Genomic DNA, 24,846 nt, shown 5'->3' on the forward strand with positions numbered 1-24,846 from the left:
AGTGTGTTTCCTGTTTTATTTGCAGCATCATACAGTTTGACATTTAATCACAGAACTTAACTTATGGATATAAATAAATGCAAAAGGCAGCAACTTTAATAGTGTAGATAAGTATAAATGTTTAAGTTCAAATTAGAACATTTGCTACAGAACAGCGGACTCAATTAAATATTCAAATTTGTCTGTAAAATGGCTGAAAGTTACAGCTAGAGTTCAAATAAAATGTGCAGCTACAGTGGGCAGGTATAGGCTAACCTAAAACCTCTTCATCCAGGTCAGTAAGTGCACCCCGATGGTTGGAAGACAGACGCTCCGAATGGACAGCGGTAATTGCTCCGGAGCAGTGGTGGATGACAGTCCAGGATCCAGCCCGAGCTCCAGCCCGAGTCCAGACGGTCGTCGTCAGGAGCTCCACCGGGCCAGAGTGCTCCAGAGCGGCGGGATCGGCGGCAGAGGACGCCCGGCAGCAGCGAATGCGGCGAGGGAGAGGAGCCGGGTACAGACGCTGAGGAACGCCTTCCTGGAGCTTCAAAGGACTTTGCCGTCAGTGCCGCCGGACACCAAGCTGTCCAAACTCGACGTGCTGATACTGGCCACCACCTATATTGCCCATCTGACTCGAACTCTGCAGGAAGAAGGCACAGAGGAAGGAGAGGGCACGAAACAAACAGAGGCGTTACACTCACTGAAAGGCGAAGGCTACCTGCACCCGGTGAAGGTCAGTGTTAATAAGCATTAATCACTAGAGATCTAGTTTTGTTTTCAATTCTTCATTAATTGTTTTATTCTAAAATTATTTTGGTAATCATGTTCTGTTAGAAATTTCTCACTTTTTAAAATATAAGAAGTTAGCACAGCCTTTATCCTATAGATGCAGAAAATCCTGTCACACCACCGAGCTCTGCTTTTAGAAATTATTTTACCAATTTAAATATTTCGATTTATTAGTTTCTGTTTTCCCCCTACAGAAATGGCCAATGCGATCCAGGCTGTACGTTGGAGCAACCGGGCAATTCCTAAACACTTCAAGTCCTTCAGAGTCAGAGGATCAAGGCCCATCGTCGTCCACCTCCCAGTAAAATAGGCTTAATTCATTTGTACCGAACAGCTTCGTTTTGTGCATGAGTTCATGCTTTACTTCCGAAGCGGCACATGATTGTAGAATAGCTCCCACTAAAGCACCGCAAATTAGGAAGACCTTGTAAATTAATATATTACGTGAATTTTATTGTATAAATTTTGAGAAAGCATACATTATATTTCTGTGTGTTATTTCGACTAATCCTGCCTGCATTGTGCAGCTCCACACACGTCCCAGGTATATTTACAGAGACTCCTCGGGGCAACGAGCCCGTCATGCTTGAGTGTGCACTTTCAGCTGAGACATTTGCACTAAATGCATGTGTGAATAACTTAACATCTGTCATGTGAAGTGGTCTGTCAGGGAGCCCACAATGCAGGCTCCGAGTCTCATGTTCCTCCTTATTTTTTACATGCATGGGTGTAAATGTGTTTGTGAATAAATTACTTGACAATGAAAGAAGATATGTCTCCAAGGTTTGAACGAAACATTTTAAAGGTGTTCCAATTATTATTATTATTATTATTATTATTATTACTGATGGCATTTGCTGGACAGTGATTGTGGTTTTTGTGGTCTCTGAACAGTCACTGTAATTGTGTGGCTGTAGGTTTTAATCAAATCCATCTGTGGTGCTCGATTAAGAATTTGGAGATAACACAAATTTCAAATATAAAGAAACGTTTTAACTTGTCTTGCAGCTGATTTTAGAAATCCGACTGGCTAAAAGGTCTATGTAAACAATAATAATTGGTATTATTTTATCATAAAATATAAAAAAATACGATACATGAATGCATAATTTATAGTGTTAGTAAAAACAATTACAATCCATACAGTTTAAAAGGGATGACTGCTTTCTTATTTCTGATTATTTTTCTTATCACTAACATTTAAAATATTAATACTTCACTATGAATTAAAGTGTTATGATAAGTGTTATAATACCAATTTCTTCACTCAAAATATCTTTATTGGTGACTCTGTTAGACTGATTAATCGGATTTCATGATGTAATTTTTAAAATATTGATAAAGGTATGTGTAAATCCCTTTAGGCTACAATGAAACAAATGACGATATTTCCCTAATTTAGCTAGTGCGGATTAAATAAAAGAAGAGCATAGAAACAGAAATTATGATATATTTTTTATTTATTTATTTATTCATTTTGATTTAATTTGATTTTTTTGCTGTCACATGTCCAGATCATCAAGTTACATACCCCTCTTTGTTTGTTTTTTGTGTTTGTTTGTTTGTTTGTTTTTAAATTCACTTTTATTCATTTGTTTTATGCTCGGCCTTCTGTTCCTTCTTCAGTAATCAGACATATTACACAGGAACGTTCATATACAAGTACATAGAAGTAGTTCCAAATTCAGAGCATCGTACCTTCCTGAAAAAAAACGAAAAGTGGCCATGATTGTACAGCTTCACTAAAAGCTCTAAAGTACCTTATATTAAATGGCAAAATTACCAATAATAATAAATTTAATGTAAGTTTTGATGCGCACACACACACACACACACACACACACACACACACACACACACACACACACACACACACACACACTTGCTTTGTCTCTTTTCTCTCTCAGATCTATTTTTAACTGAATACAGCGCTGGTATTAGTATGTTTGTTTATTAATTTATTTATTATTCCATTTGCCTCTTGGATGCCCCCCCACCACACACACACACACACACACACACACACACACACACACACACACACACACACACACACACACACACACACACACACACACACCTTTACATGGGCCCGTGAGCGCATGCCCAGAATGACCATCGGTCAGAATATAGAATGACGACAACTGAACAAAAATCACCACATATGTATATGTCTTTACAGGCCATCATCATTGTTATTAAAACTTTATGCAATACAGTGCATAAATAAGAGCACTTTAGATGTTAAAGAGAAGCTTAAAAAATGCTTCGCTGTGCACTTCGCATGCTGCACTGCGCAGCCGTGGTGCGTAGAAACAGGAGGTCGGACCGGAAACTCTTCCTCTTCCCCTGGAGATGGCTGCAGAAGGCAGTGCGGCGTTTCAGCTCTTCTCAACATTTAACTTCTTCGCGATTCAACACGTAGGTAAGCAATAGAGACACGCTTGTGTACGTTTGCATAGCTTAAAATGGACCATCAGTCAGCGTGTTTTCAAGATGAATATGAATTTGCTCTTGAAACAGGCCATTAGTCGGTAGCATGAAGCTAGCTAGCTACTCAGCCACGTGGGTGAAAGGAGTACAGCGTAGCTTTCCTCCCCTCGCTTTACTGTTTCTCATCATAGTTAAAACACTAAAAGGTGTTTCATTCAATTTGTATAGTAAAGCTAATCTGGCTCCTGATTTTGAGCATTGCACCAACTCTGTCCTTACAAAAACACGTTAGTGTGTTGGTAATAAAATACAATCGTTTCATGTGGCAGACATTTTTATTTCTCGTCTCCCGGTCCCACGATCTCATTGGTTCCAGTTTACAAATGTGAACACGTTAGGCTCACAAGAAACACGTGGCGTGAAGTATTATTTTGCAGATCTGTGGATGTATGCCTGCGTAAACTAAAAACGAAGCTGAAATGATGGCGAACTTGTATTAGATATTAAGATGGGGAATTTTATAAGTTTAAAGAGTCGTATAAGGGCTTAAAGACAAACTTCTGGTTACTTCTGGTTTCTTGGTTGCCTAAAAGCAAGTGATAGCATATTTAAAAAGTTTGCATTTGCACCTCAAATGTAATATTGGGGATTTGTCTTCCTTCGCCACCTTTGTTCATTGGTGTGCATGTCTCGTTATAATAGACAGGTCTCATCCCTGAAGTAAAGTAATAAATCATTTTTCTGGACTCACTGTCATTCAGCATCTTACTGAACGCTACGTCTAATCTTGTCAAGGGGTCACCAGAAGAGCTGCTGGTCAGGGAATTGCCACCTCTCATTAGTTTACTGGGGAAAGTCATCAAGGCCCCAATGAAGACATAAGGTCATGGCAGAGGTCGTGACCTGTTGTTGAACCCATTCTCAGACATGCGGTGTTAGCCATGCTCCTGGGCTGTGTTATTTTGCAACCTTTGACCTTCAGGTGATCAGTCATCTGTTCTCGCTGTATTGGCTTTTCTTTCAGTACATTTTACTTATTCAAGCTGAAAATCAATATCCCATCACTCCTGAGAGCAATTAGTTGCAAGGTTTGGAAAAGATGCAGTGACAGACTTTCACTGATCTTGAGAGGTGGTTGGGGTGTATTTCTGTTGAAAGGGAGTAACTACTTGATTTAAAAACTTAAAGTTTAAAAAAAAAAGAAAAAAGAAAAAAAACAAACAAAAAAAAAACTTAAAGTTAGAGCGAACTATTAGGCTGGTCCTTAATAAAACCAAAAGATCATACTAAACTAACTCATTTTTTATTTTATTTTTTTTTTATTTCAGATGCTATGCTGCTGCAAATAACCTGATGTCTTCACTGTGTTGACCCTTTAAGGTGAGAGCTGAAATATTTGACCATATTTAAGTTTTGGTGTAACTGTAGCTCAGTCCAGCTGCTGGAATAGTGATGAGATCACATTTTTGCCGTTTACCCGTCAGACAATAACATGGTGAAACTGTGACTAACTGAATAGCCAGCATAACATCAGACAGCCTCATATTTGATTTGTATGAAGAGATTTTCAGGAAGTTCATGTCAGTGGTTTATTTTGCTTCAGGTCTCATGCTGTGGTTGCAGGAGAGGCACGAGATGCCTAATCCTTTGTCTCCTTTCCCTGAGGACAGGTTAGTGGTTTCACAACAGTAAAATGGAAAAAATGAGTAACTGCAGTAATTGTTGCAAATCTTGTCTGCTCATACTGATTCAGTGGTTAAAATGATTCCCAAACAACAAGTTATATTAATTTGCTTTGCGGCAGCTATTCTATAGCTGCAGCTGGAATAGTGATGAGTTCACTTCTTTCGCCGTTTACCCATCAGACAATTAAGTGGTGAGATTTGGGACTACTGAATTACCAGCTGCAGCCTTTGTGTCACATAGTTTACCCCAGTTTTTATTTAATACAGTAATAGTTTCACACATAGCCAGACAATTTCATCTTGCCAAACTTGGCATTTACTTTCCATTTAGAAATTTTGTTCTTTTGTTAATCTGATTTCAGTTGACCTCTGAAATTCTTCAGTTTTGAGCCTATTATTTCTACATTACCTGTATCTAAAATTACATTGTGTATTGTTAATTCTGCAGATAAACAGCAGCAGCAGTAATGGAGCTACACAGTGACTGGCAGTGATTTCATGCCTTTCCTGGTAAGTAAAGCCAGTAGTAGACTGGTGTATTCAGGAGCTGGTATTCTAATAGCCCTTTTCCTCTAGTACCTACTTGGCACGCCTTGGCTAGACTGGGATTTTAGGGGTTTCCATTACGTGGTAGTACCTGGGATCAGGTACATTTTTAGTACCTACCCAGCCGGGTTTCCAGTCCAAAAATATGACGTCAACAGACAGAATACCACTAATTGGCCAGTTAGTAGTGTCACTCAGTAAGTCAAGAAAGTGACTTCTTCCATTTTTGAAACCTGGCAATGACAGAAATGGCTTCATAGAAACAAACATTGTGGTGTTTCTGTCACATACAGATGTCGTTACTGGACTTTCAGATGCGTTGCTATAACGACTGCAAGCACATTTTAGGACTCAATTGTAATGGAAAGCGTCTGAAACAGAGTCTAGTTGAGCTGAGTAGTTACTAGTGTAAAAGAGGCATAAATTGCCAGCTTACTTCACTGGTATGTCTGCTGATGTAACTTGTAATGATGAGTTCACTTTTTCGCCGTTTACCCATCAGACCAAAATGGGCTGCTGAGAATGTGACTAACTGAACTTAAAATTACTTTTAAACCCACATAAATCATTTATTCTCATTTGACTGACTATATACTGTATATTTGTTAGATGTGCAAGGTTTCGGAAACACTTGAATGACTTGGGAGTACACAGAGTGGCCACAATTGAAAGGTAAGTAACAGGTTCTAGCTCTGTCACTTTGGTTTTTCAGACCTGCACATGCCACATTGAGCTCAGTTTTTTTCCCCCCCTTCGTGCTTACAATTTAAAAATGGATAGTTGTTTTCTTTTTTTATTTGATATGCACAATTGGTGGGGGGATTTGTCTGCAAGAAAAAATATCTTAAGTGTATTTTGGTTATTTAATCTTGGATGCAATATTTTTAAACATGTACTGGATTCAGATTTTGGGTAATCCATCTTTTTATCTGCATTCAGCACGTATTTATTTGTTTGGTTGTATTTGATCAGCGTACAGATTTGAAATGTAAAAATAAAGGAGTTTAATCTTGTGTTGCCTACCTGCATTTTGTTAAACAACCTAGAGAGGCTTCACTCTTCTGTAATGTATGTGTCTGCTCCAGGTGCGTTGGTGTAGATGAACCGTAAGATAAGCTGATGGAGCTCATCCAGAGCAGCGTCTCGCTTGCACAAACCATCTACATCTCCCAGGTCACAAGGAAACACTGGATCGGGTGGAATAATGAGAGCAGAGGCGCCTGTATGAAGAAGAGAAAATCCTGAATATATTGTATATTATATTGGTGTTTGATGCTTTATTATCTTGAGTGTTATATATTGATCAATAAAATGAACCATGCTTATGAACAGAACCATCGAGTAATGTCATTAAATTGCTAAATATCTACCTTTTAGTGTTATGAGGTGTAAAAGTGAAATAAATACCATGCTTGAGTGAGACTGAGCTTTCACAAAGGAGTACAGCGATCACAGCATCCTGCTCTAGTACTTGAGTTCTGAGACATAGCTTGCAATGGGCCTCAGCCAAAGAGATCCTGTGACAAAATGAATATACAATGTGAATGTCTGCCTCTGTATTCAGTAAGACCTTTCTAATACACTGTAGGACAAGTAATCAATAAAAATGTTACATTTAAAATGTAAATGGATAAATCAAGACTGGCTGTGTATGGACAGTATAATGTGGCCTGCCCTGTTTGGCCTTCTCACTGAGAACATTTATTTTCATAGTTTTAGCTGAACATAAAACGTGTCACCACAGTGGGAAAGATTTGTAAACATTTGTCAAAGTTGCATGAAAAATGGTCATCTACGAGCAGCAATAGAGTGGGCTTGCACCACCTGGTGGATGAAGTTGACATTACAGCAGACTTTGACCTCTGCAGTTTAATATGCAGAAAGCAGAGATTGAATGTAAAAAGCCATTAAAGCACTTACAGCAGCTTGATAGAGGCCACAGACATGTTGACACCCTGACCCTGTGATCGCACTCTACGGCTCGCCATGTAGTAACCATGGATTATTTTCTCTGCTGCAGGGCTGAGCTCCACTTGCAAACCTTGTGCATGGGCCACCAGCTGAAGAATATAATAGTATATTAGCAATATAACATAATTTATAATATAATAGTAATAGAACATGTTTGTTAACCTCATGATAGTCTTCAGTGGAAAACTCCCAGCAGGGTGGGTCATGGGGTTTTCCAGACTGTACTGCATGCTGGAGGGTGTGGACAGTCTGGGCAAGCAGGGCCTGCTCTCCAACCCTGTCTCTACACTCAATGACAAGGCCAAAGGCATCTGCCAACTGAGCTGGTACAGCACCCATCTCCTGCTCACAGTAAAGAAAGCTGTCAATAAACCTTTATTTTAATGGTTACATTTCATTATTTACCCCTTGCCTACAAAAAGAGCAACACAAAGCACTGATTATTCTCAAGGGTTCTGCTGTGAAGTATAATTGCCTGGGCAGGGCACTTCCTTCAAGAGCACTAAATTGTCTCAATTTCCTGTTTTGCCTGTAGCACCAACAAACAGCATCTAAGCTGAAGGAAAGGGGCCTTTTTTTAAAAACTGTGTAATAGGCAAAATAAGTTACAAACATAAATCTAAACTTAGACCCAGTAAAGCACATTCATACAACAATAACTTGATGGAACTGAACTCACTGCTGCTCCCAGTGCGCCACAGTCTGCCCTCCCAGATCGACGGGAGGAGTCTGTGGCGGCCCAGAAGCTACACTGGACTGGAAAGGAAAGCTGCTGGTCTGCATCCTCACCATATTTCTTTCCAGGGATGAACACTGATAGTGTGCGGGTCTCCATAACTGGAAAAATTTTTGTTTAAAAAAGATTCATGATTTTTATAGCTGACATCCTTTTAAGGTTATTGCAGCACTTACATTCGTTACCTGACTTAATGGAATCCAACTTGTCCTTTCTGTAATAGCTCAGATCTCCCAACAGGCAAACACCCCCAGTGGCTAGCAGGACAGAACCAGCATGGATGTTAGCAGTACCTGCCCCATGTTCATCCCGGGACAGGCATGCGAACATCTCCCCCGTGGCCTGATGCCTGATCCCACGATAGGCCAAACTCAAGCTGTATGTCATCAATCTAGCACAAAAGGATAAGATGATGGATGGATAACGAGGACGATTTGATCACAAGTGTGGTACCTAGTGGGTCCATTTAGGTAAATGGACTGGTTCTTAAATAGCACTTTTCTATTCTACTTGAGCACTCATAACGCAAGCATGTGGTTACACACTGCTGTGTGATGGTGTGTGACCAAGCTCGTGCCCAGCATGAGGAGGAGGTGCCAGGGCTGTTGTGGCTGTTCATGGTCCTTCCACATGTTACTGAGGTCGTGGTTTGTTAATTAACAAATTGTTAAATTGCCATTATATCTTCTTTCTTAAGACTTCAATCCTCCAGTCCAATAAACGAGACCAAACAAGAGTAAATAGCAGAAAAAGCTGTTTGGCATTGGCAGATAAGATTTGGCAAGTTTTTATGGGCACAACCCACAAATGCATTTCCTTACAAACGTGGCACCATTTAAGGGGAAATAAACAGGCTTTCCAACAGTGTAAGATTTATCGCCAAGAATCATTGTTACAACACAGACATAATTGATCAAACACAAAATTTCCTTACTTTTTGTTCTAAGTATACATCCCTGTTTAGGACGCAGTAGGTTTCAGGATTCAGATCATTTAAATTTGTTTACCTGTCGAGTATAAGCGTGTCAGTGGTGACAACAAGAAGATCCAAGTTGTGAAACATGTCCTTTTCATCTATTCTGGTCTGCACCAAGCTAAGCAGCAAGCTCAGCTTCAGAGTGTCGTACAAGCCTAGAGGAGCCACGTCCAACCCAAAGCAGTGAGCTACAATTGCGGAGAACCTCCATGGAGACGAGGCCGTTCCCTTCAACAGCTCCTGGAAGCGGGCGCTGACTTTACAGTCACCTGTAAGTTGAGTTGTAAAAGATGGTCTTTTACTACAATTAAAAAATATAAAACCTGAGACTTCACTGTATGAAGACAAATTTAATATATCTGCTATTCATTCTGTAATTTTAATGGGAGATAATTCACAGGCTTACACACTGGTTCCCACGGCTGGACACTATTTGCCTCCACACTCCAGGTAATGTTGGGCCACTGGTGCACATGTGCAGGAATGCCCAACACCCGGTAATATCGCCCGATTCTCATGGAGTTACACAGCTCGTCTACATGAGATGGGGAAACAAAGCATTAACACTCAAAGGAGTTGTTCTCGGCTGCCCGGTGATTACTAAAGAAACATGCATGCCACCTACAAGCCACTGCCAAGAGAAACAGAGTGAGGACTTCAGAACAAAGATTTCACTGTGTGCGAACTGCACAGCCAGCTAATGAGTGTTCTTTGCACTTATTAACATATATGTTTAGTAACGGGAGCTCGCTGTATTGAATTCCTCCACAGGACTGGGTCAACAGAATATGTTAATCCTGCTGCAGAGATTTGCTAAGCTCTCAGGGGTGCTGGCGGGACAATGTTATTCGAGGGGACAGAAACACTTAATATCCAACCATGAGGCACCGTGCTCAGCCGGCTGCACTAAAATCTATTTATTTGAACTCTCCCCCACCAAGTTTGTGTTTCAAAGCGAACCTCGTTTAACAAGCCAGAGAAAATTAATGGCAAACCTCAATACATTTGACTGTAAATATAAGCCATTATAACCACATTTCTCAAGAGTAATGGATTAAGATCTTATTTTCCAAACAAAACAATAAACTTGCATTTTGAGGATATTAATCTGCAGTGCAGTTTGATTTTAAATGCTTCAGTTTACAAATGAAAACCAAGGAAAAAGGATTAATCACCTTACAGAGTGGGGGTAAATGACCGTTAGTCTTTTCAAATAACAAGCTATTTGGTTTTCTGCTGCGTGGTTCAGATGTTTTATAGCGAAGATATGTTTTTGTTACGGAGCTGTTCTCTGAATCAAAAAGCCAAGGTGCACAAAGTCCTGTTTGAACCAGCAGATCAGTGCTGACCTTCACGAAGGAGCCGTCACACTCAGTACTGTTGGTGTTATGATTTGTATCGTCTGTTTTAGGATTAGGCTACTCTGATGTAAACGTTGGGTAATGGATTGTGTTTCTGCTCTTGGGTATTATTAAGTGTGATCATGATGTATTGTAATGCATGCTAGTGCATATTTTTCATCTTCTGCCACTGCCTTCACCACTCCCAAAAAAAGCTATGAGTTTTCTTCTCCGTTATTCACGCTGCTAAAACAGTTGCACACTGCAGACTGTAGACATACCTCTGAGAAACAGGGTAACAGACTGGTATCTCATTGAGCTTTGCTCGTGGCCTCTTAGAACATCCAGTGCTTTGACATGGATCAGCTCCACCAGCTGCTTGTCTATACCCAAAAAAACACACATACATAATTACTGTGCAAAAGTCTGGAGCCACTTTATATATTGCAAGGAAAATGGGAAATAGGCACAATGATTTACTGAAACATGGGTAAGCATACATTAGAAATACAGCATATTAAGCAGCAACAAATTTCTTATAATTCCAGACAGATCACAGCCTGGAATCTCTTAGGCAGCTTTCTTGTCATTTCTTTAAGTAGTCTTCAGGATTAGTTCTCCAGGCTTCCTGATGGACATTCAAAGCGCTTCTTTGGATGATGGCTGCATTTCTGTTCCATTTTCTCTCAAGATGATGCCACACTGCTTCAATCATTTTGAGGACCAGGTTCTGGAGAGACCAATCTATGACTGGCAGTTTATTTGGGATCATTGCCATGTTAAAGAATGAAACAGCTGCCAGTGAGATGGGTTCCAGATGCCACTGCATGGTGGAATAAAGTCCGATGTAACTTTTCAGTATTTATAATTGCTTAAATTTGATAAGATCCCCAACACTACTGGCTGAAATGTAGCACCAAACCATGACATAGCCTCCACCGTGTTATTGTGGCTGTTTTCAGCTGATTTTGTTGATGCAAAAATACTATTTTATATCTTTCAAACTGTGTTATTGCTGCATTTTTCATAGATTCACTTAAAAAATGATTAAAAATTGTGTTTTTGTAAAAGGCTGCCAGTAACATAGTGTGTAAAGATAAATTTAAAATTGGTTTATTACCAAGTTTTGTTGTATGTGTATACAGGACGTGACCCAATATACTTGAATGATTTATAGTTCAGTGTTAGGTGATTTAACAAACAGAAAACAAACAAAACAACATTCCTATGAAAATGGACAGATACAAGTATGGACCTTAAACTGAGTGAAAAAGCAGCCAATGTCCAAAGAAAATCTTTGAAAGACCTTCAGAGAGCACAAGCAAAAAAAAAAAAAAAAAAAAAAAAAAAAAATCACAAGAATGTCTGGCTCACTGGAAGCAAAACATAAAAAAATGAGGGGTTGACCTGATATTTTTGCAGTAGTAATATGTTAAAATCAAACCTTACAACGCACTGCAGCATTCTGAATCAATAGTACCTCCTAAAACTCTAAACTTCACATCCTCTTTCAATTGGGAGCTGCACATCATGCAGCTGAAGTCGTTTCTCACTGTGGCTGACTCTGTTGCTCCGGGTGCGTGCACTCGAATGTGGTGAAAACCTACAAGCAGCATCACAGAAATGAGAATTTATATACTGCATTTGTCTTAGTCTGACTTAAAAACCACAGAGTATGTGTATGTACTGCAGTACCTGTAGAGCAGGGGCAGTCATCATCAGTGCAGAGGAACCTCGCCCCCTGGGTGTACTTTGTGACCCTTGTCATGGAAATGACCAGGCCCTCCATGGAGACAGGCCTCAAAGGGCGACATAAACGAGGAAAACTGGAAAGGTCCAGTGTGTACTCGGGGAATGGAGGCAGGTGTGTGAACTTCAAAATAACATTCACCTCAAAAGAAACACACACACATTGTTAGAGGACAGAGGCATCATCTGATTTATTACACTAGGAAAAGCCCAGGTGTATTAATGAGGGCTGCATTCCCTTTAGGAGTCATTGTTTACTGGGACAGTAAACGGAAACGAGCCCTTCACTTGTGGATTTATACAAAACACAGTATTGTTTCGGTGAAAGGGGAAGCGGTTGTTTACCTGACTCTCCATGTGTATTTTTTCAATAAGTGAAAGGGTCTTTATAGCCAGGAAACAAACCTAAATGAGGAATTGGTTAAATATAGTTAAGCTGACAGCAAAAGTGTAGCTACGTTTCATTTTTGCCCACAGTTTTCACTTACAGACTGAAACAAAGCCGTGGCTTTCAGGGGGTCATGGAGAACACAGTCCCCCAGTACAGGATCCAGCTCCAGCACATCGGCCGGATTAACACCTATACAAAACCTGTACACCGCCTCGGTCTGCTGTGTGCCTGAAAATGACCGTTAGCAAAGTTAAAAACTCGGTGATTTTAGCTGTCATGGCTGCCGTGGAGCGGAACCTCATACCGTTAAAATGTTTGCAGTTTTCGCAAAGTTTCTTAAGACCACCGCTTCTGTCTAAGTACACCAAAACCGATTCTTTCAGCGATAAAATGTCAGCCATTTTTAAAAACAAATTATATCATGAAGACGTTTAATGTTTAGTTGAGGTTAGCCCGGGTTCAGCGGGGGGAGCTAACTTCAACAAAATGTGACGTAATAATTTTTTAAAAAAATTTATAACTGTACATACAGAAAAACTAAAATATATATAGTTTCGGTTTCCGGCTATAAAGAAAATATTTTAAGGAAAATTATGGAACTTCTTGTTTTGTTAAGAAAATTTCATAAATTGGTTTCCATAATGCGAAAATTTGTCAGTTCAGTGGTTTCTAATTGACGTTATTGCTTAATATTAATTTATAGCAAATTTAAAATACACACTTTTATGCATACTTCAATGAAGATGTTATTAAAACAAGGGAGCTGGGCTTAAATTTATCCACAAACATTTCAAACCGATTTTTTTTTTTTTTTTAAATTTTCTTTTATTGTTGTGCAGGAATACAGGACTACTTAATTGCCAGACAAAGAAAAGCATTGTGGAATTTCTGAATTTAAAAAAACTGTTAATGCAAATAACAGAAAAAATAAACACATACAGTTCAATAAAAAAATCATATAGAAAGGTAACTTATGAAGCAGAAGACAGTCTTTTCCATTTTGCAAATGTGACCTACAAACCAAAATGCTGCATTTACTGGTTTCTCAAGTAATCCCCACTTCCAGCTTAATGTGAATGTGAATATAAACAATAGTTGTTTTTTTTTACAGTAATTACATAAACAAACACAATTGTGTCTGAGAGTCAAATTGAGTCACTTAAAATCCAGTGAACTGTTCAAGTTTGTCAGAAAACTGCTTACTGACTTTATTTAAGGGATAATTTTAAGGCAATATAAAGGCTTATTTTGTAAACTGACAGAAATCACTTTAATAAAGAACAGTGGTCCCTAAATCTAAAAAATAGAATCTGTCTTTTTTTTATTATTATAAATACAGGTAAAATAATACCTTGTTTCAACCAAAATCTATTTTGAGTGCAGTTCCTTCTCAGCTGCGTGCTTTGGCTTCACATAACAAGTTAATCCATTTATACTGCTTCCCTTTAGTAAAAAAAAAAAAAAAAAAAAAAAAGTTAGAATGGTTAAGGCAACTGAATGCTTCTATGGGAATGTTTCATAGGAAAGAATCATCAGAAGGCGGTGCGTAAGAAAAGCCCACAAAAGCGTCATCGGCTTCCATAACACTAGCGTTGACAATCGACTGTTCTTGAGACCAGCACACTGAGTTGGGGACCATCTCCTCTGTGAACTCAGGATCGAAGTTTGAGATATCACTGACAGAGCTCTGTTTAAAAAAAAAAAAAAAAAAAAAAAAAAAAAAGTGCAGAGGTCACATTATCATTCATGTTAAAAAATACAAAACACCATCACAGAGTAGGTCACCTAAGGGTGACTTACTCCCGTGACAGAAAAGCATTGTTTCAATTTTACACTGTGCTCCAAAAAGACACGGCAATCATAAAAAATTATAAATGGAGTTGCCAGTTTACAAAAAAAAAAAAAATCAAGACTTGTAGTTGTACAAACAACAAGATACCCCTGCAACAAAGCTTACCTAAGCGAAATGTGACCTTTTCATTGTGTCAATACTCTGTTAGATTGCATATCTAATTTTGTTGGACTGCATGTATGTGCACGCTTGTTACAAGTTTATTCTTGTTTGTTCTTTAAGAATTACTATGAACTAGATCTACTCATACTATAAACATGATAACTCAAATATTAAAGCTACTCCATTTCCACAAAGATGTTTTTAGTCATTCAGTGTGATTAGAATAGTATATAAACAATGTACTGTACAGAACGTCCTGTAAGTCTATACTACTGCAAAGCCAAGAGAATTATGTCTTGTGAAGAGTCAAAATAAGTGTAAAATACCCAGGTGGTTTTGATTACAGGAAAAAATATTTACCACAAGTGGTGTAAAAGGGGGAGGGATCTTCTTCTGCTCAAGGTCATCCCAGTTGATGGAAGAGAAGAAGCTGTGTCTTCTGATCTCAATCTGAAAGTCAAGAGTAAATAAACCTCAACATGATTTTTCAGCTAACAGAGCGTGAAGAGAAGAATGACACTCATTTTTAATTAGTGTTAGAGACAGTGACACGCATATACATTAAAGGTATGGGCCACTAGAGGGAGCTCAAAAGTTACAAATTCTGTAGTGAAAATCAATTTAATAAATGAGACATACAAAGTCTTCCCTGTATCCCAGTCTGCGCTTGCCATCTTTCTCCAGCAGTCCGTCGAGGAGAGACCAGGCTGTGTTGGAGGCACCGGGACGCCTGGTTAGCGGCTTGTGGAGGATGTTGTCATACATCTCGTGTGTGTCCCTGCTGTAGAAAGGTGGCTAGAATAGGGGGGGGGGGGGGGGGGGGGGGGGGGGAGTAGAGGTTTATAAGTGAGTAGGAAAATGTGGCAACTCATTGAAATGTTTCAACATTTATCACTAAAGCAGATTTACAAATCAGAGTTATTTTTGGAAATGTCAAAGTAAAAACTCACTAGACCAAAGAGCATTTCATACAGCACTGAGCCCAGACACCACCAGTCTACTGTGCGATCATACGGCAGCTTCTTCAAGACCTCTGGAGCTAAGTACTGCTCATTTAAAAAGAAGAAGAAGAAGAAAAAACCCCACATAATAATATGACATTAACTCTCACATTTTCCTTCTAGCTTAAAACACAGTTATCAATGCTACAGTTCTTTTGCATATGAAAGTGTATTTTATTCTCCAGTAGTTTAACAAATTACAACACACACACACACACAGCGGAAAATTATTAACTTCACTTTTGTAACAAGGTTTTCAATGATTGTCATGTTAAACAAAAGGCTTTCTTGGAACACAAACCTCAGGTGTTCCACAAAATGTAGTGGTAGTGTCCTTCTGGGAAATGCCTTCCTTGCACAATCCAAAGTCTGTGAGTACGATATGCCCCTAGAAAAGGGAGGACATAGGGATGTTTTTAGATAACATGTGCTACACAAGCAGCTCATTAACCCCCGGGACTGAGGATACTATTGTTTACTAGGAATGTTGGCTGCAGCAGTCAGTCACATTCACCGTTTCCTAACTTTCTCAATGAGGCTAGGCAGGAAAATCATTAATAAGACCTAATCCAATCACACGCTTTCTGTCCAGCTGGAACTGGAAATGACAGCAGGAGAATGAAATGTGTCCTGTACGTGTTTTATGTAATAACTCCTCCACCAGTTATAACCCTAACATGATATCCAAAAGTGGCATTGAGATATATTTCGGGATTCGTTGAACACTTACCTCGTGGTCAAGAAGGATATTTTCTGGCTTTAAGTCTCTGAAAAAATAATTTCAAACACAGTTGCATTTAAACGCCCATATGTTTGAAGTAAATGTAATTTCAATTTAATTTCATAAGCTCTACACTTGAAGAAAGTCTTGTAAAAAAAACAAAAAACAACTAAGTATATCTCATCCTATAACAGCTTAAAGAAACACATTTAGCTTTATTAGCTTGAAGTAATCAGCCTCTCACACTGCATCTTCTTTACCGCATTGCTTCAGTTCAGTGAGCTTTGCAGGCATTCATTTATGCACAGCTTTTTTATGACCCCACCATAGCATTTCAATCATGAGATGTCTCTGCACGGTCTATTTGCTAGTAGTAGTAGTATTAGTTTTTCACATGACTTCACAGAATCACTTGAACTTTCTTTTTCACATGACTGTATCTTGGCTTTACATATTTGGCTTGACTGACACTTGAACAGCAGCATACCTGTAAACAATCGTGAGAGAATGCAGGTATCCCAGCGCACTTGCCATTTCAGCAATGTAGAACTTTGCTCTGGGCTCCGGAAACGTCCTTTCTCTTTGAAGATGAAAGAAAAGCTGAAAAGAAAAAAGTTATGGAGAACTTATAAATACTGATATTTCATTTTTGGCATGTTTTGCTCATCTAGTTCAGAGTAAGATTCGGCTTTAATGGCATGCTGATTGTCACGCAGCGCAGCTAAAAAAGCCAATCACACTTGAAGCAGTAACATGCAAAAGCCACCCTTACTCTAAGTAATGCTATAATCGCTAATAAAAATATCACACATGGAGGTGTGTTAACAGTAAAGGGGGATTTTTAAAAAAGTTTCTTTATTGCTTCATTTCTCAGCTGTTCATGACAGTGTGACTCAATTCTGTGTGATTTTATTACAAATAAAAGTGAAACAACTCACTTCTCCTCCATTGATGAAATCCAACACGAAGTACAACTTGTCTTTAGTCTGGAAGGAATAATGAAGCCCAACCAGGAAAGGATGTTTCACGTTCTTCAGCAAAACGTTGCGTTCTGCCATGATGTGTTTTTGCTGATTGGCACAACAATATATGTGAACCATTATCATACACATATCCAAGCCAAAATACAGATAAACTCAGTGGTGATCAAAGTTTTACCTCTTTCCTGTTGAGAATGATCTTTTTTTGTAAGATCTTGATGGCATAAAACTTTCCATCGTGTTTTCGTTTAGCGAGGAAAACCTGCATCAGGAGAGAACCAGAGCACGTTGAGAATTTCATCAACACTGAAAACCAAAATAATTCCTTATCCGATTCTCACTTCCTACATGGAAAGGGCAACACATGCAGAACTAAAACCTGTTGCTTCCTCAACAGTAATGACATTAAAACTTGTCACTGTCTAACATCTGGGATGAAGATAAAGTGAACATATTTTCCAGTATTGCACCAATTACATACCTTCCCAAAACTCCCTTTTCCTATGACTTTTAAAAAGTCAAAGTCTGTGGGCTTGGCTCTGAAAGATAAAATATTTTTAAATTTACAGGCATTTCAGATAGAAATAATTGATAAAAACATCAAGGCCTTGTCAGCTATGTTCTAGTAAACATACTGTGGATTTGCAGAGGGTCCCAGGTTGATGTTTCTGGAGGTAGAGTTGTTCTGTTGTAGAGCAGAAAAACATCATTTAGATAAGCCAGTGAGACCCACAGCTGCCATATTAACATAACAGCCTAAAATAACTGTCTGAAATATTTATATAGATATATTTATGCATGTATAAAAAGGGTTATCAGACAAGATGCTATCATCAGGACAGGCAAACCATCATCCAAAACTGCTACATACCTTTTCATCTTCATCCTCAGAGGCATCTGATATTTGTTCCCTTTTTTCCATTAGTAAAAATGCCCTCACATCTGGACTGTGAAGTTTAACACAGGACAAGCAGGTAAATAAAAACATTCTAACAGCAGCAGGTGACAGCCAACATAGTACAACTTTTAATTTAAATAAGCACAAAGCACGGCTAAAAAAATCTGAACAACTCATCCTAATAAAGTTAGCATCAGACATCAATATATAATATAGTGTTGTATAATAACAGTAGGAGCTGCTACACTTACTGGTTGCAAAGCTGAGGATGTGAGACGAGTTTTTTGATGAACTCATGTAACCCGGCTCTTCTTTGCTTGATGAACTCTATTTAAAACAAACCTACAATCAATCACTTGCACGCAACAAAGATCAAGCAGGGCCTATTTAGTCATATGCAAACACCTACCCGGGTCAAAGTTGTCCCCAAATATCCTTTTAGCTGGAATTTTCAAGTTCATAGATGGAAACTGTTTCCTTAACTGTGTTAAAAGCGCAACAGAGAAAATTATTTTAGAAGGGAGAAGATTATTCTGACATATTTGTAATTATTCTGAATGATTCTTAATATCATAAAACACAACATCTGCCCCCCAAATTAGATTTGATGGAAGATCAAGATGTTCCACTGCTTACTGTGTTAAAGAGTTTATCAAACTCTGCATATCGCCTGAAGACAAACCATTCCTGTTGTCCAACATTGACAATCACTTTGTAAACCTGAAAAAAAACAGACAACCATAATTCATGTAAACATTAAGAAAAGTAGCAAGTCCTAATTTAAATGACCATTTCTGGGATTACATTTCCTGCAGAAAAAATATGAATGAACCAATGTACGCACTGTGTAACGCTTTTTTTTGTCCCTCTGCTCATTGTGGCAAGGGATGCTGACATTGGGAAAACTGGGTTGGTCCTCCATCTTAGGGCCGGTCAGCATTCAAAGGTGCAGTAATGTGTCCCCCAGGAAAAGGCTTCAAGTATACGACTGGCCAATCCTCATTCTGGGTCTCTACTGCAAAAGAGGAAAGAGAAGAGCTTACTCTGTTATACAGGAAGTGAAACTGGTCTTGCTCTGCTCACTACACATATCAGCTTGCAGGGCTTACATCACTGCACACTTCAGAGGTGGCAGCCTTTGCTCATTAATCAGATTATATCGGCACAGTATTTGTTGTAACTGCTTTGCACTTTATAAGCACTCAGTTCTCGAAATGGTATCATCCCATGTGTTAGAAACGCTCAGTTTTATTTTGCCAAGGATCAAACATTCATATCATTAAGATATGTTAAATACACAACAGAACAAAATATGTAACACCGGTCTAGTTATTTTTAAACTAGGTTATGTACACCGTATGTTAAAACGTTGAAGAGTGTAAGTATTTTTCTTCTTTTTTGTCACTATCTGTTACATTACAGGTAATCGTTTTTAAAAAGACGTTATTCAAATGTAGTCTTGGCTGAAAGTCTGTCTACAAGTCCTTCGGCTTTCTTAACTCTTTCACCCATAAAAATGACTATATCATATATCATATATCATCTGACTATTAAGAAATAAAGTTTCTGGATTTTTCCAAGGGTAGCTGCCTAGGCAGAGACCACCTTCACTTGCCTCTGATGCACACCCAGTCATTTTGTTCTTTAAGCAGGCTTAAAATATGACAGAAACCATTAGTTTCATAAAAGAGCTTCAAGGGTTACTCCTGCTAGGCTTTTGAGGGGTAAAGAGTTAAAAAGGGAAGATTGTGGTGAGAGTACAGGGACAACAGATGGGTCAGTGAGCTGCAACATGGCAGCAGGTGGGCTCCCTCCTCCTGGGCAACCAGTTAACTCACTCCTTACTGTGAGCATATCCCATCCTCCCTCAGTTTTAATAACATAACACTTAAACATATCAATACAGCACATACTAGCTATTATTTTGCTGTTAATCGTGCCATCTTCTTCCAGATGACTCTATCCATGCAATCTCTTCCATGTCTCCCCTAACAACTGAGCACATACAAGCCCACAGTGATTCACACACTAGCTCTCAAACATGCTGAGTCTGTGACATTCTCCCTTGTTTGGCTCAGTAGAAAAATGTATAATTTTTTTTAAACCTTGCAGGGGTTTTTGAAGCCAGAGTTACACAGCAAGCAAAATATTAGAAGGAAATAAATAAAGCAAATTGCTGGGATCCAATAAATTCCTTCCCCTGACTGTTGAATTAACAAAAGGTCAGGCTTTCAGTTGATTTAAGGTGAAGGGGGACAAAGTTAATACTGATAAGTCTTAATGAGTAAATTCTAATAAACTGTAACAGAAGTGTCTTCTGTCTCCAGCTTAACTGGGGACCTGAAACGATCATGTGTACTGTAAATACTCAACACTGTGTAATCTAACTGAACACACAGAGAGCGGCATATCCTTCTCTGTCCGTTATGTAACGTCTGTTGTTTTAGAACAAAGCTCTTTGTCTGCTGCTCTGACTTGACCATTGTCTGAGGTTTGTGAGGTCAGCCTAGTTTTGTTTAGTAGTTTTATCTTTCCGAGCCCTGCTGCTTTCTCAAAACACACAGAAAACCTGCTCTGTGACAGCTTTCTCCTGCCGCGTACGGATCCTGAGTGTATCCTGAGTGGGCATCTCATTCTGCTCACGTTGGGGTGAGGAAACGGTAAAAGAGTGGCCCTCTTTAAAATGCATGAGTGCAGTCAGAGGGACCTTCATGCCCTCTTCATCACTAGGCGTTCTTTCTGTTCTGTCACGACACTGTAAAACTTTCTTTTTAGTTTCACTTTTACTCACATTTATAAGAACACAAAGAGCCAGTATTACCAGTACTAACTTTTCCCTCTAATACAACTGCTTGTCCACATATGCAAAGCATTTGTTTAAAAATAGAGCTGTAACTAGGAAATATTTTCATTTTGCTGAGACTGTTCAGTCTATCAAAACCCATCAGCCTCAGCCCAAGGTGACCTTTTAATGTGTAATTCTCGTGACACCCGCCACCTAAGATTTTAAAAAAATAAAAACAGGTAAAAGCAGGAAAACATATTTTCTGGTGATAAATTAGGATATGTATTGATCTAATTGACTGAATCTTATTACAGAATCGGTGTACACCAATTCTGTAATGGAAAAAAAAAAGGTTGCGTCATTGTGGCTGGCACACACTAAAATGCCTGTGCACATCGCCGAGCTGCCTCACATCTGTGCGTGTTTTTCATGCTTAAATGGCTTGTGAAGCTCACAGGGTAGGACCCGCTTTTTAACATTCCAGAATTTTTTTTTGTTGATGGGGGGAAACAACATATAACCGTGCAGTGAAACCTACATTTGGAGCCTGACACAGGCTGCTACTCCTAAGTATGGAATGCTGCAGCTCACCACACCCACCAGCACGCACTGTCAAGTTAAATAATAAGAAGTGAAAACAAAGAGTGGGAATCACAATGCGAATAAGAAGGAATGAGACTATTGTTAAACATGTGTCCTCGCCACAGTTTATGCCCACATCACAACATGAATTAACTTGTGATGACAGACCCAAAATATTACAGCCTACTACATGGGATAAAAAAAAACAACTTCTCAATGATCAGTTCAAACATAGGGACATCTGTGGTTATGTACAGTAAAGCATAAGCAACACTAGAAGACCACGAAAGCTCAGTCAGGCAAGCAGCTGCTGATCAACAAAAAAAAAGGCAAAGTTTTGAGGGGACGAAAGATAATTTCTAACCTTTACTCAGACCAGTCTGCGTTGCCACAACAGTGGCAAATCTCTGATAGAGGAAGTGCAGCTTGAGTAGTGCGGGGAGCACAAACATAGTGCATCAGCACATGACCAAATTCTTACCCTAACCTGACAGTCGAGACAGCTTAGAGACAGCCGCAGTGTCTACTGACTTCCTTTTCGCAGCAAACCTGAATCAGTGTGTGCACTGACAAGAAATGACCGGTTCATCAGCTGCAGAAAATAAGAACTCAAAGAGAGCACGCTCAGCAGCCTTAAGGAGCTTGCTCTGTTATGACAGATGTTGAGCTGGCTCTTTTGTAATGTGAGTATTTGTCCCATAAAACCACACATTAACATCAGGGAAGGAAATGTGAAGTTGACCTCCAGTCAAAGCAAATGGACAGATGAGATGAGAGTCCACATGTGAGTTTAAATATACTCTTTGGATAATAAGAGGAAACGGAGTGATGAAGAGGGATCACCAAGGGAAGCAACCTTCCTGTCAGTGTAAATTTGAGTTTTTTGGTGCGTGTTAATATCACACAAGCTTGGATAAACATTCAAGGTGAACATTCATTGTGACAGCTTCTGAAGTCTGAAAGCTACGTAGAGCTATGTGGATGACAGTTCCCTTGAAGACAGCATTGAAAAAGGCCTCGTTTACTATTTCTGTTTCATTCTGCCAAAAGTATCGGCAAAAGCTTACAAAGAGTACAGGTGTACTTACACCGGTACTACTTTTAAATCTGTGCACATGTTACGTGTATTGAGGGGAAAATAATTTCTTAATAATACATTTTCGAGCCGAGGACGTGAGAGAAAAGAAAAAAGAGACAGGGGAGGGAGGAGCTCAACACACACACGCAAATAAACCCCCGGCAGACACTAAACGATAAGCTTCATACACTCTAACAAGACCGCAAATGTAACACAAACTATAAACAATACAGTATTAAGCTATAAGGACATGATGAGTACTAAACAGTAGATGAGCAAACACAAACACAAGTTAGTAACTTTAAGCGTCTCTCGGCTAAACTTTCTTTAGTGACATATTTGAGCAACAAACGGTTAATGTTATAACTAGCATTATATTACTTAACATTACACTGGCACCAGTTCTCCTCATTTGAAGTAAATATTACAGCTACAGCTAGCCAACACGTCGTTAGGAGTTACGTGAACATCACGTACCTTTCAGGATTTTGACGCGGTGTTCCTTTATTTTCGCAGTTCCAGCGGGGATTTTTCGCTCTACGGCAGTTAAGCTGCTAAGGTAGCAAACATTTGTCCAGGTCGGGCAGGGACGAAAGTCCCTAAACCCTCCAAATGAAAGTGTGCTTTCTCTCACTGCTCACAGCCGTCCGACAAGTGAGCGCAGCAGGAAACATCAGTGTTTCCTGGCCGCACAAAGTTCCAATGAAATTTGTCACGGGACCTCACACGGACAGACGCGACCGCCGTGAAGTACACACTAGACACCACTTTACTTCCGGTGCTGCTTTTCAAAATATAAGGGGAATAAAACTTCCTGAATTGATGTCTTTTGCTTAGCCGCTGTGCTAAAAACAAACACATTTTAAGCACTTTGTTTTACTTTAATGTTCCCGTCCACCGTATCCTCACGCCAATCATAGTTCTAATTAAACATATTAAACACATCTTACTGTAGCCTCTGAGATAAAAAGCTGTGCTTTCTGCTGGAGCCCAACCCATATAATACTTTTGAGTCATTCTATAATTGGGCAGTTTAGGTTTCAAAAGTGGCGAATAAGTGATAATGCATTTATTTTATAATCTATGTATTTAAGAAAAACAAATGATAAACCATAAAAAACAAACAAAACCCCTTAAATTTGTCCACCTCAGGCATCAAAGGTTCACTTTTTATGAGATATTTTAGTTAGTTAACTAATTAATATTTAGACTTAGACTTAATCTTAGCAACTTTTGAACCTTACCACATCTAACTTTTCAATAGTCCCACTTTTTTGGTTTATTTTCAAAAAATTTCTCAAATAAACTCATCTAATAATTTAAACCAGTGCAAAGATAATAGATTCAGAGCTAGGAAAAACATTTACGATTATATTATTAACATGACATGGTAACAGGGTTACAATTTGAGTAACCATTTACACAAGACATAATGACTTATTACATATAGAACTTGTGCTTGTACATAGCTATATATATTTCAGACAACAGAAATGTTGTTTATGTTATTTATGTTTACATATATGTTTTTAGCATGTGTTTGTAAGAGGTGCGAGCTGTAGAATATGATACATGTGATGATGGAAAGTCAAGGATACATGCAGTCATATAAATAAGGAATCTTTTCAATTAATTTGCCTTCCTTTGGAAATGTGTGTAACAGGGTTGGACTGGTGAGAGTGCAACTCAATCTAGTCAGAAAAGATTAGAAAAAATACAAAGCACATCAAAGAGGACTGACTTCTGGGAGCTGAAATGTTGCATTATTCGTCTTTGTCATTTTCACTGTTTTGTTGATTCCCTTTCCAATCTAAATAAAGGCATGCGTCAACAAAATCCGAACAACAAGTATGCATTTAGAACTCATTTTAACTGTTATATTTGACATGCAATTTTGGTTATCAAGAACCTGTGATATGTTTGGATTCTTGAGAGATATTTTGTATTTCAAATGCTTTGGAACACCTTTTATAAAATCTATATTTTGTCCCTGAACAGTGGTTTACACAATTTACACAACAATTTACACTGGCCTTCAAGGACACAGTCACCTTTAACTAAATTAGCAAATTTGCCAACATTTCTTTAGTTTTATGAGTTTGTTTACTCTGGCGATTAAAAAGGCATTTAAAAATAATTTTGGCCAGCTATCCTATAACTCTGTATGCATGTAATTACACAAATGTCCTTGGTTAAAATTTCAAAACTTGTGTTTTAATAAAATCACGACGTTTTGATTACGCAAT

The 24,846-nt window shown here is 38.8% G+C and overlaps 3 protein-coding genes and 1 long non-coding RNA gene across 5 annotated transcripts; 2 read left to right on the plus strand and 2 right to left on the minus strand.

Annotated features, from left to right (window-relative positions):
* Window positions 1-2: 2 nt before the first annotated feature.
* On the minus strand, window positions 3-13,339 carry mcmdc2 (minichromosome maintenance domain containing 2). 2 transcript variants are annotated; one of them, XM_004546644.3, is made up of 15 exons: window positions 12,906-13,339; window positions 12,699-12,829; window positions 12,556-12,615; window positions 12,157-12,352; window positions 11,942-12,064; window positions 10,743-10,844; window positions 9,528-9,656; window positions 9,153-9,390; window positions 8,331-8,536; window positions 8,089-8,246; window positions 7,572-7,751; window positions 7,359-7,498; window positions 6,846-6,955; window positions 6,462-6,658; window positions 3-625 (listed from the first exon to the last, which is right to left on the minus strand). In XM_004546644.3, the coding sequence occupies exons 1-14, from the start codon at window positions 13,000-13,002 to the stop codon at window positions 6,492-6,494; spliced, it is 2,037 nt and encodes a 678-aa protein (XP_004546701.3). In that variant the 5' UTR covers window positions 13,003-13,339; the 3' UTR covers window positions 3-625; window positions 6,462-6,491. The 2 variants fall into 2 exon arrangements, with proteins under 2 accessions (XP_004546701.3, XP_012773391.3); XM_012917937.3 differs by having other exon boundaries at window positions 8,322-8,536.
* Window positions 293-1,938, plus strand: tcf24 (transcription factor 24). Its single transcript, XM_004546646.3, has 2 exons — window positions 293-718; window positions 969-1,938. The coding sequence occupies exons 1-2, from the start codon at window positions 293-295 to the stop codon at window positions 1,077-1,079; spliced, it is 537 nt and encodes a 178-aa protein (XP_004546703.3). The 3' UTR covers window positions 1,080-1,938.
* On the plus strand, window positions 3,057-6,772 carry LOC105940829 (uncharacterized). The gene is made up of 6 exons (XR_001167472.3): window positions 3,057-3,199; window positions 4,536-4,587; window positions 4,811-4,877; window positions 5,341-5,402; window positions 6,048-6,110; window positions 6,524-6,772. It is a non-coding gene; the product is annotated as an uncharacterized LOC105940829 (long non-coding RNA).
* An 80-nt stretch (window positions 13,340-13,419) lies between the features above and the next one.
* Window positions 13,420-23,356, minus strand: sgk3 (serum/glucocorticoid regulated kinase family member 3). The gene is made up of 17 exons (XM_004546647.3): window positions 23,078-23,356; window positions 19,000-19,170; window positions 18,792-18,875; window positions 18,565-18,637; window positions 18,407-18,482; window positions 18,129-18,204; window positions 17,893-17,942; window positions 17,739-17,796; window positions 17,436-17,519; window positions 17,216-17,347; window positions 16,765-16,877; window positions 16,287-16,323; window positions 15,858-15,944; window positions 15,506-15,601; window positions 15,195-15,350; window positions 14,916-15,005; window positions 13,420-14,288 (listed from the first exon to the last, which is right to left on the minus strand). The coding sequence occupies exons 2-17, from the start codon at window positions 19,093-19,095 to the stop codon at window positions 14,118-14,120; spliced, it is 1,479 nt and encodes a 492-aa protein (XP_004546704.3). The 5' UTR covers window positions 19,096-19,170; window positions 23,078-23,356; the 3' UTR covers window positions 13,420-14,117.
* Window positions 23,357-24,846: the final 1,490 nt, after the last annotated feature.

This window comes from Maylandia zebra, linkage group LG9 (assembly GCF_041146795.1).
Source record: "Maylandia zebra isolate NMK-2024a linkage group LG9, Mzebra_GT3a, whole genome shotgun sequence".
Lineage (NCBI taxonomy): Eukaryota > Metazoa > Chordata > Actinopteri > Cichliformes > Cichlidae > Maylandia > Maylandia zebra.